Below are 12,319 nucleotides of genomic sequence, written 5' to 3'. Positions count from 1 at the left end.
AAGACAGAGCAGTTACAAGAACAAGTTCCTGGTATTTTTGCATGGTGACCAGAGCAATGGCTAAACAAAGTCCATCACCAGAGGTCAAAATAATACCATGAGTAGATGTTAGAGTAGCCAAAATTTTCTGTAAAGATGAGGATAATTCAAAGGAAGTGTTTGGCATGTCTTCATTAGTTGAGGCTCAGAAAGCAGATCCAAAGTTAGCACAATCAGCTCACACTGAAGTTGAGGTGGAAGGAGCTCCAGAATGCTATTACATTAAAAGCGGAGTTCATATGAGGAAGTGGAGACACCCTCATAGACCTGCGGATGAGGAATGGGCGGTTGTTCATCAGATAGTGGTACTGCGCAAATATCCTAAGGAGATATTGCCAGTAGCACATGAAATTCCAACGGCAGGGCATGTAGGAATATGGAAAACCCAAGCATCACTAAACAGGCACTTTACTTGGCCAAGACTTCATAATGACGGTCGTGAAGCTATTAATGTATATAAGGTTGGACACTTTTTTTTAAAATAGAGGTTTAGTCTATGGTGTGTCTGTGTATGTCTTAATTGGATTAAAGCCAGCTAGTCTGGGTGCTTTGATGTATAGTAGTTTTGAGATGTAAGCGAGGACAAGTGCATTTGCATTTTGTTGAATAGGGCATTCAAGAAAGGGAGTGAAATCTGGCACCTAGCCAGCAGAAACCAAGCAATGTTTATATTACTATAAAATTGGTACTATTGAAAGGGGTTTTATTGTTAGAAGAGGTGGAGTTCAAATGGCCAGTGATACAATGAGAACTTACATTCAAAGGGATGTGCTGGGTATAACAGACAGCAGTTTCCTCTGTGCAGAGCAGATCAAAGTCTGTAAGCTTACCACTGTGTCTGCAAAGGAACCAAAGTGAAAGGAACCTCATTTTGAATTTGTCAGGTGAAATGCTTTGCATAGTGTCTGCTTAAAGCCTGTGGGTTGCTGTTGCCTTAGTGGAGATTAGTTTGGGAATTTGTTACATGTTATGATAGCAATCATTTGTAGCCACGTGTATTTGTTTAACTTGTGTAAATTAATAAATGTCTCATATAATTTGATATAAAAACCTCTCGAAGACTGCTGCTCTGATTCCTGAATTTAGAGCTGCCTCTCAAACATACCAATTGAAAATACAGGCTATGACAGTTGTTTAAGATTTCCCTCTGGGATTTTAAATAATTCAGCTTTACCAACTGCTATGTCATAACAAGGACGTAGTGCAATTTTGTAAAACGTGTCATGCATGTCAGGTAGTAGGCAAACCTCAACATGTAACCAAACCAGCACCTTTAATACCCATACCAGTTTTTGAAGAACCATTCAGTCGTGTATTAGTAGATTGTGTGAGACCATTACCTAAAACGAAAGCAGGACATCAGTATATCCTTACAATCTTGAGATTTTTGAGAACGTGTGGGTTTTATCGGAAGTTTGTGCCTAACTTCAGCACAACATGATAACATAGAAACACTAATCTACATTGATCATAATCTGTTGGAGTTCATCGAAAAGTTTAAAACTCGAAATGCGAGGCTGTTCAGACAGAGTCTATTGTTTCAACCATTCAATGTAAAGATTGTTCACATTGATGGCAAAGATAATGTGATCGCGGATACATTGTCCCAGGTGTAAAATACAAAAATAAGTTAAAGGGGTAAGAAATGCTGAAGATTGTATAAGGGGGAGGAAAGATGAATGGAAGTAAGTCTTGTGTTTTGTTGTCCATGTGTCACGTACCTTGTGATGAAAAGCATTTTTGAAATGGTGTTTCATCTCTTCTAAGGGTCGAGGTGTGTAAAGAACATATCTTTTTAGGGAAGTGGCATTTAAGTACCTTCTTGAACTTCATGGACAGAGACTAATCTTTCTTTTAAATCCAATGTTAAATCAATGTTACAAATCCTGCTCCATAATATTCTGAAAAATCCTTTAGCAATAATGAACAGAGTTCCTACTTCATTTCTCACATGTTTAATATCCCACTACCGATGCCACAGAGAAGAAACTCTCCTAAGCCTATGTTCACAGTTGTCAAGCAGTAGTGGCTGGTGACTTTTTGACAGGTGAGGCACAGCTACATGGTTCTAATCAAGTCACTGTGTTACCACCGTCTTCATGTATGACCAAGGGTTTTATTTCCTTGTCCATTGCTAGCTTTCACTAAAAGAAAAAAAAGGCCAAAGAAAAGAGTATGAGGGAAACCAATAAATAGATGGGGGGAGATGAAGACAATAATTACTTTAGTAAAAAAAGCTCATTTCTCTCATACTTTTTTCCTGATGCACATCGTAAATCTCCACCTCCCCCTTCTCTTAATCTCTCAGCCCAGTTCAGTTATGGGCACCACACTTTAGGAAGGATATGAGAGTCCTGGAGAAGGTGCAGAGGAGATTTACCAGAATGGTTCCAGGGTTGAAGGATTTTAACTACAAGATTAGGTTGTTCTCCTTGGAAGAAGGAGATTGCGGAGAGATTTGATTGAGGTGTACAAGATTATGACAGATTGGGATATGGTAGAGAAAGAAAAGCTATTCTCATTAGCTAATGATCCAGCAACTAGGGGACACAGATTTAAGGATTTGGGCAAGAGATATGGGGTGGGGGGAAAAGTGAGAAAGGTTTTTTTTAAACATGCTGAGTGATAATGACCTGGAACACACTCCCTATGGGTATGAGAACACAAAAAAAAATCAATGGTTTTAAAAGGAAATTGGATAGACACTTGAGGAAAGAAACTTGCAGGGCTAACAGGTTTAGCAGAGGAGAACAGGACAGACTGGATTGCTCTAGAGAGTCGGCATGGACTCAATGGGATGAATGGCCTCCTTCTGTACAATTATGAATTTATATCCCTCTCTCACTCCCAAGGACTTACTCTGAGTCAGGCCACCACTTACCTGGCAGGCCTTTTTGCTCAACTCAATGTGTTCACCCAGGGTTCATGCTGTTTCTCTCATACACACACTAAAATCCAGTGAAGCTTTGCCTCAACAAACAAATTGCCTCTGTGCCTATGGACAGTCTGTTGAAATTTCATCCCAACCAAACGTTAATACATATAAGTGGAGACAAAGTTTGTGAAGTCCCAATTTCCTAATACTAGATGCACCAAGCCTAGGGTGGTCAATCCTCCAGGAATGGACTAGAGTTACCAGGAATTGAAAATTAACCTACAGGACACTGTTGCAAACAAGCCTAGAGAAGGATAACAGGAACATTAAAAATATTTTTTGTTCTCTTTGAACACTTCTGTTTATTGGTGATAAAAAATACTGGAAATGGGAAAAAGGCTATCTGAGAGTCAAGAATCATCCAGTTTGGTTTTGATCCCCTTACTTAAGAAAGGACATAATTGCACTCAAAGCAGTTCAAAGAAGATTCACTCAACTGATTCCTGGAGTGAGGGGGGTTGGTCTATGAGGAAAGGTTGGGCAGGCTGGGCCTGTATCCATCGGAGTTTAGAAGAATGAGAGGTGATTTTATTGAAACACAAAAGATCCTGAGGGGAATTGACAGAGCGGATGCTGAGAGGATGTTTCCCCTTGTGGGAGAGACTAGAACCAGGGGACACAGTTTAAAAATAAGGGCTCTCCCATTTAAAATGGAGATGAGGAGAATTTTTTTTCTTTCAGAAGGTCGTTTGTCTGTGGAACACACTTCCCCATAGAATGGTGGAAGGCCCATTGAATATTTTTAAGGCTGAATTAGACAGATTCTTGATTGACAATTAAGAAGGTCAAAGGGTATAGGGGGTAGGAAGGAAAGTGGAGTTAAAACTGCAATCAGATCAGCCATGATCTTATTAAATGGCAGAGCAGGCTTAAGGAGTGAAATGGCCAACTCCTGCTCCTAATTCGTATGTTCATAGGTTAACGTGGGTAATGAGTCTTTGTGCTTTCCAGCTGGTGTAGAAAGGCAGTGTGTTAGAGGAAGGATGTGTTGGTGCCCAAGTGGTGGAAGAATGGGGGTAGGCTACTTGGAGGCAGGTGACCATGTGATGAAATCTCCAGCAATACAACCAAAATTGACAATCCTAATCTAGCTTTACAAAACAAAATTTGGTCAACAATGAGCATCCAGCTTGCGAATTTAAAGAGGAGTTTGTTTTTTTAGATTTTTGAATAAATTAGACCAACCATTTTACGGTGTTATATTGGATATTTTCTTTGGATTTAACATCACTGATCACTCCTTGAACAGAAATCCTAGAGAACAATCACTGTATTTCAATTTTCACATTGCCACACATAGTTTCCTCGTCTTTGGAAAGAAAGAGGGTAACCACCCTAATGAATAATGGCTTAAGGTATAAATCACCTGACATTTATTTAACGATAAGTGGATAGGTAAACTGTATTAAATACAAACAATAGATTTACAGTAAATACATAGAACCTACTCAGAACATCGAAAACAATTAGGGAGCTTCTCCTGCACCAACTCTCATTGCATTTGTGACCAGAAGTACAGACTCTGACGAATATTATGTGGCAGTTTGCTGCAGAGCCATGCATGGAATCCCTGACTTGCCTCCACTCTTGATGCTTTCAGAATGACTGCAAGTTTGGTGCAAGCTAGTTGAGACAGAGCTTTAAAATTCCTCAAATACAAATCAGACTAAAGCATCTTTAACACATCTCTCATAACTAAATTAAGCGGTCAGAGATGCACTGGATTGTTTCCCTCTACAAGAACAGCTGCCAATCAAACATACCCCAGAGGGTTTTGGATGCTCATTTGTTGAATATATTTAAGGATGAGACAGACAGATTTTTGGTCTTTCAGAGAATAAAGGAATGTAGGGTGCGGGCAGGAAATTGGAGTTGAAGCTGAGGATAAAATCAAGTTAATCATTTTTTCCCTAATCATGTGGATGAATTCATTTAATTTGATGTTGAGTGATTTTCTTTGCCAGATTTTACATTTGTCCCACATTCTTGGCTGTGACCATTTATATGTCCTCTGGACCCATCTCTTGTTTCTATACTTCTCCCATTCTCACCTCATATTGTCTTGCACCATCATCATTTGTCGTTTTTTCATTCCTTCCCTCCACCCTATCACAGACCTTTCCCTTTTGTTCTTTCCTGCCCCTCCATTTCCCTATATCCGCACTTTCTTAAAACTGCTTATCTCTAACATCCTCCGGTTCTGTTTAAACATCATTGAACTGAGACTTTAGATTTGTTTCTCTCCCCATAAATGCTACCTGACATGTTGAGTGCTTCCAGCAATTTCTGGGGCTTGTTGGGTTACCAAGACTCCAAACATAATAGGAAGAGCACTTCTGATCATTATTCCTTTTAAAATACTAACAACCACAGGAAATCTCCTCCCCCTTCTGTGTTGCACAGGACACACACACACACAGACACATACACATTCCAGCATAGGTCACTGCATAGTCAGGGACAAAAGTCCTGGCTGATGTTGGGGAAACAGCTGGCTATAACATGACCGATTATAAATCAACAGCACAATTTAGGTCAAAGTGAAAAGTAACCTTACTCGAAAGGGGGTGTTAATTCGGCTGACAAGCGTATCTAAAATCGGCACTTTTTCATGCTCATGCAGCAGAATGAAGCTCAGGAAGGTCTGCAGCAGCGCGGGCTCTGAGATGCTGCGGAGGAACAGATCCAGGTACGCTGTCGTAGTCATAACTTCTTCCACAGTCATCTGAAAGGAATAGAAATATCACATCAACTGAGAAGGGCAAGTACAGAGCTTGCAGTGTATGTCTGAACTATCAGCAATCCGTTCAGCTCAATGCTGAAGATTTAAATTTTGTGTGATATTGTAAAACAGACAACAGTGAATTGGCATCACATCTCCCAATTTATGTTTGCATGGAAACCATTGGAAATAAAAATGAGCTGAGATATAAGATGGGCCACTGGTTCACTATCAAACATTTTTATCACGTGCAAGGTGAAAACAAACTCCAATGTGTGCCCAACCGTCAGACTACCAGGTGTCATTTTTAGCTCTCACAGCAAAGGCAAGTCCTGCTATTCAAAATTTGGGAGATATTTTTCAGTCAAGTTCAACAAGTGATAACAAAATGGAGAATGTAAAAAAACTTATTGCACAACACTCTCAATATCTCAAAGATGTGAGGGTATATTTTCCAAGTAGTTTCCGCTAAGTTAAGTAGACCAGAGGAAAATTGTCTGTTTGTTACAGAAAGGCAACTTCTTACAAAAGGATACTTGGATTGCATGGAAGGAGGTCAGACAGAGAGTTATGGTGGTGACAAGCAAGGGGGAGGACTGAAAGCAGACAAAAAACGCAAGAAAATCCTCCTAAGTATTTCCTTGTACAAGACATTTGCATATCACAGTTTCCCATCAATTTGAACATTAACTGAGGACATCTGCAAGACACTGAGACAGCTTTACAGCCCTCACTTTTTACGCATACTTAAAATGCAGTATGACGTGCTTTCTATGTGCAACATAAAACTAGAACTTGAGCATCACTGAAAAAAAAAAGACGTCAAATCTTTTCATCTTGCAGTCAGTACATTCGCAAGAACACATTGTACCTGCTTCAATTGAATAAAATAGGTGATAGCCATGCTCTGGCTCATTCCCCAGAGCAATGCCTTGACCAGAGCTAACCTGCCTGGCTTGAATTTAAACAAAGCTTTAGTCTTCAGTTAACTGGTGCATTCTCCATGTCAACGCCTCTACCAGAGTCCACTTGCCAACCAATCAGTACTCTCTTCTCATGAAGTATAAATTGTTGTTCCATTTACATTTGGTATTCTTACAAATACCCTGATAAATACAAGACAGAAAGTTTTGACGTGTCTCTTTCTTCAGTGATGCTCAAAGTTCTGTGCTATCAACTATAAAACTAGGGGCAGAACTTTTCGTCCCACAGGCAGGCATGGGCCTGACCTGAACAGGAGTGAAATAGGGCATGATGATGTCGGGTGAGCGACCCGAAGTCATCGCGCACACTTGCAATCTTTCAATCAGTGGGCATGTGTGAGAATTGGCAGCACGCCTGCTGACAGTTAAGAGGCCAATAAGGCCTTTAAACAATTAATTAATTTGTATTTTTGGCTGTCCGCTCAACTGTTCAGTTTGCAGGCGGGCGAATGGGCCAGGTGGCCTTTGCATTTTTTACGAAAGCTCATCCATGGATGGGATGAGGTTTCCAACAATAAAAATTTTTGAACATCAGTTTTTACACGTCCCTCTTCATGTGATGCAGTCACATGTGGGGACATGTTTATATCAATTGTAAAATTTTCATTTTTGTATTTAAAATCCTTCATCTCCCTGAGGCACCGCTATGCCTTCAGGAAGCTTTCAGTGCGCGCTCCCCCACGTGTGCACAGACTTAAGTGCTCATGCTCCACTTGTCCCTACCCCGGCAACGTGAGCATTTCAGCACATGTTTCACACTGGCCAACCATCGTGAAATCACGGTCAGGGCCCGATTGCAAGCGGTGGTCCATTTTGCAACCACTCCTGGGCCTGCCCACCGCACCCGCCCAATGAGGGAAAATTCCTGCCCAAGAACTATTGTTGCATTAGCAAAGGTAAAGGTGAGCTTATGAAACAAATACAGCAAACTTTAGCTGCATGATGTATGTCAATTTACTCTCACACATTTGGTAGGGACCTGGATATCAGTCTCAACTCCTTCAAACATCCAACAAAGGATTGAAAGGGTGGCCAAGGGGGAGTGAGCATCCAAATGGAGAAAGAGTGTGTGGGGAAGTGATTTACAGAAGGAAAACGGGACGTGTAAGGGACTTTCAATCCACTTCTAGTTGATGGTAATTCATTGAAATTGCATTGGTAACTAATAGTAAAGTGATAACCTCAGATTCATCTCATAACCAACAATAATACACTGACAGTTTGTATGTAATTGGTATTAATAATTGTAATGCAGTGGTAGCCAACCTGTAACTGGTAGTACCTCTATAACAAGCTGATATTCACCCTGAAACCACAGCCAAAGAATCTTTGCACTGCACAAAGCGTGGTCACTTAACAAGTCCATCTCTCTCCCCATCTCCTCAATCTTCAGTTCCCAGTGAAAGTGACAACACTGAACTGGGAACCTCAGTCTGGGCTGATCTGTATTTGAATTTCACATCAAAACCAAACTAAGTGATCTCACATGGGGTAGTGGACTGACTCGGTGTTTGGGGTACTTCATCCTAAACTCAGCACCAAAACAGGCCACTCCCTGCGCCTCAGATTTTAAGGAACGTTTTCACTGAATTACAGAGATTCCAGTGCCGGAGGAGACTAATCGGCCCCTAGCGTTGGCACTCTCTCCCATAATCTTATTCTACCCTGCAAAGATCTTATACATTCCTTCTTTTTGAATATTTATCCCCTTCCCTCTTAAATGAAATTTGACTCTCTACCACAATACCACAGATAGTCAAGGATTCCATGGTATAATAGCTCTCAGTTCAAAACCTTCCCCCTCTTTTTCCTCTTGGCCTGTTTCCTAGTTCCCCATTTGTCTACCAAAGGAAATGGTCTTTTACTATTTACCCAGATTTCACTCACTCCTTTACTGACTGTTTCTCTCTCAGTTTCACTCTCATTCACCAGGGTGCTGCAGCTCCCTGCTCTGGGGAAATGCTAATGGTTATGCCACTCCCACCTCATTCCCTCCCTGACTCCTTTGAATTCCAATCCTCCACCCACAAGTCCTGTTCTCACCCACAAACTCTCGTGTCCCAATTCCTTTTCTCTCCGGAGGTCCAATCCCCAGTCTTCCTCTCTGTCCTCAATCCCATTCTGCAGTCTCAACAACAACTTACATTTATATAACAACTTTAATGTCCCAAGATGCTTCACAGGAGTATTATCAAACAAAATTTGACACTGAACCACATAAGAGATTAGAACAGCTTGGTTGGTTAAAGAGGTAGTTTTAAATGGGTGTCTTGAAAGGAGGGACCAAGAGGTTTAGGGAAAGAATTACAGGCCTGAGTGTCTGAGCAGCTGAAGGCACAACCTCCAGTGGTGGAATGAATAATCATTCAGAATTGGAAGAGCACAGAGAACTCCGAGGTTTGTAGGGCCAGAAGAGATTACAAGAGGTAAGAGGGAGGGATGAAATTATAAAGGGATTTGAAAACGGAGGTGTTGCTGGACCAGGAGCCAGTGTAGGCCAGCAGACACAGGACTGATGGGTGAATGGGACTTGGTGCCGTTGACAGCAGAGTTTTGGGTGAACTCAAGTTTATTGGGAGTGGTGGGGGTGGGGGGACACGGGGAAGACAGGGGACCAACTAGGGGTAAATTGGAGTAGTCAAATCTGGAGATAACAAAGGCATAGAGGAGAGTTTCAGCAGTTGGTGAGTTGAGTTGGGGTGGAGTCGGGTGATATCACAGAGGTGGACATATGTGGCCTTGGTGATTACTCAAGATCCATCTCTCAGCAAGTTTGGTCTGATGAGGCAGTTAGTAGTCCTCCCTGCTCTGGCCTTTAACTAATATTGAAGTCAGTACCCAATGGCATTATTGGACCTTACCTGCACCTGCCTTCTTGTGATATCCCGATTGCCTGCTTGAAAGACTAAGTTAACATCAGGACACAGCAATATCAGCAATTTACTGCCCTCATTTTAATTACTCCCTGACTCAGTTTCTTCTAATTAGTTGGAGTTGAAATGACTATGTCAGGCTGTTGCTTGACTAGTCTGTGAGACAGCTCTCCCAATTTTGGCACAAGCCTCCAGGTGTTAGTAAGGAGGGTTTTACAGGGTCGACAAGTTTGGATGTGCCGTTGTCAGTTCCAATACCTAGGTCAATGCTGAGTGATCTTTTCGGTTTCATTTCTTTTTTAAAACTTTGTAGAGGTTTTGTACAACTGAGTGGCTTGCTAGGCCATTTTAGAGGGCACTTAAGGCTCAAACTCATGGCTGTCTGGAGTCACATGTAGGCCAGACCAGGTAAGGACAGCAGATTTCCTTCTCTAAAGGACATTAGTGAACCAGATGAATTTTTATGATAATTGACAATGGTTTCATGGTCGCCAAAACTAAGGACAGCTTTTTAATTCCAGATTTCTTAAATTAATATAAATCCCACCAGTTGCTGCAGTGGGATTTGAACCCATGTCTCAAAAGCATTAGACTGGGCTTCTGGGTTACTACTAGATTGACATTACCACTATGCCACTGCCTTTCCAATAGGGTTGGCTGTGCCTTCAGTTGCAAAGGTCCTAAGCTCCTAAGAATTCCTTCCCTCAACCTCTGTGTTCTAACTTGCTTTCTGCCAGATGCACCTTAAAACATGTTTCACTAAGCTTTAGGCCATCTGTCCTAATATATCCTAATAATGGATGTTTTCTTTACAATAAAGGCACTAAGTTGTTATTGTCTCTTGAGATCAGCTAATTCAATGCAAACCAGAGATGGAATCTAGATACTTCTAGGTCGGTACAGTTTTGCATCTGCTACTTAGGCATCAGGAAAGATTTTATTTTTTGGTTAATGATTAATAACTTACTTGGGAAACAGGTGACCCTTGTTGCTGTCCAATTCTGTGGCACTTTTCCCTGTACTGCTGAAGCTAGGCTGTACATATTCCTTCATTATTAGTTTGGATGGAGGAGTGGGGAGGGGGTGGGGAAGGACATACAATATACGAATTTGGAGCAGGAGTAGACCACTCGGCCCCTTGAGCCTGCACCGCCATTCAATAAGATCATGGCTGATCTGGTTGCAACCTCAATTCCATATTCCCACCTACCCCCTATAACCTTTCACCCCCTTGCTTATCAAGAATCTATGTACCTCTGCTTTAAGAATATTCAAAGACTCTGCTTCCACCGCCTTTTGAGAAGAGAGTTCCAAAAACTCTACCCTCAGAAAAAATTTCTCATCTTTGTCTTAAATGAGCGACCCCTTATTTTTAAACAGTGACCCCTAGTTCTAGATTCTCCCACAAGAGGAGACATCCTTTCCACATCCATCCTATCAAGACCCCTTAGGATCTTATATGATCCAATTAAGTCACCTCTTACTCTTCTGAACTCCAGTGAATACAAGCCTAACCTGTCCAACCTTTCCTCATAAGGCAACCCTCCCATTCCAGGTATTAGTCCAGTAAACCTTCTCCGAACTGCTTCCAATGCATTTACATCCTTCCATAAATAAGTAAACCAATACTGTACGCAGTATTAATTCAGTCCTGTTCCTAACCTAGGTTAAAATACCTCTGGAAGAAGTCATAATTTTCCCCAAATGTTTATGCAAAGATACCACCCTCAGGCTGCAGGTAAAACACTAGGTATACAAAACTCTAATAAAGCACAATTAATCAATACAACATCTATCTAGGAATTTGCAGCAAACAACCTACTAACTTTATGAAGTGCAGGTGCCATGACAGGCACAAGGAATCCATTGTAGATATAGTTCACAAGTTGATTGCGTATCATGGGGTGAGCCACCTAAATCAGAAGCACAGGTTGCAAAATTAGACAAAAGGTTGAACTCACCCATATATCACACATTTTCTTTAAGCTGAAAAACCAAATGATATACCCAAGCCCCACAGGGGAGGACACCACAAAGATCAGTAACGGCATGAGAGGAGGTAAGGTAAATTAAGAAATGGACTTGGGTGATGACATTCTTGGATTTTAAAAACATGGAGCTTGCAAGCGAAAGGGCCTCAGCTATTTACAATCTATATTAATGACTTAGATGAAGGCATCGAAAGGAACTTTTAAAGTTAGCTTTTACGTAAAAATAATTGCTTTGAAATTCTGAGCACAACTAAAGAAAGGACAGATTCTGAAATGATTTGAATCGCCTGTCCTCCAGAATTGGACTCTCTGAAATTCAAAATAGCTTTGATGTGAATAATTTACTGAAAGAAGCGTCTTGCATTCATCTGTTGTCTTCTTTTGAACAATTTGAAACTTTTTCTTGCTGAGAAATTGGTATCTGAATACATCAGAATTAATAAATTTGCATAGTCAACAAATCAGGTGGAAGAAATCTGAATATGAGCCAATCAGATGCCCTAAATATAAATCAGAAAGTACAGCAACTAAAGTGTGATGCAAATAAAAAACCTGCACACTCAAACTTCCTACAATGATCCATAGTCAAGTGGAATTGCTCATTTTAGTCAGAGACTGTGATAAAGTGTGATGTAATGTCTGGAATATAGCTAAAATGCAACAAGAAGTGTGCACCATATGCAAGAGTTTTAATATATTCTAACTACAAATAGTTCAATATAGGCTTGAAATTTGTTTTTTTCAACATTAATAAGATTTTGGTAAACATTTTTTGT

At 40.8% G+C, this 12,319-nt stretch overlaps 1 protein-coding gene across 7 annotated transcripts in view; it reads right to left on the bottom strand.

Moving 5' to 3' along the window:
- fhip1aa (FHF complex subunit HOOK interacting protein 1Aa) overlaps window positions 1-12,319 on the bottom strand; it is a 176,888-nt gene that overhangs the window by 47,133 nt on the left and 117,436 nt on the right. For all 7 annotated transcript variants that reach the window (XM_041201850.1, XM_041201875.1, XM_041201856.1 and 4 more), the window contains 2 exons: window positions 11,379-11,465; window positions 5,532-5,699 (listed from right to left, as the gene is read on the bottom strand). In XM_041201850.1, coding sequence (XP_041057784.1) covers window positions 5,532-5,699; window positions 11,379-11,465 — 255 coding nt within the window. The remainder of the gene's footprint in view (window positions 1-5,531; window positions 5,700-11,378; window positions 11,466-12,319) is intronic.

This window comes from Carcharodon carcharias, chromosome 1 (genome assembly GCF_017639515.1).
Source record: "Carcharodon carcharias isolate sCarCar2 chromosome 1, sCarCar2.pri, whole genome shotgun sequence".
NCBI lineage: Eukaryota > Metazoa > Chordata > Chondrichthyes > Lamniformes > Lamnidae > Carcharodon > Carcharodon carcharias.
This window is presented reverse-complemented; position numbering and strand designations above follow the sequence as displayed.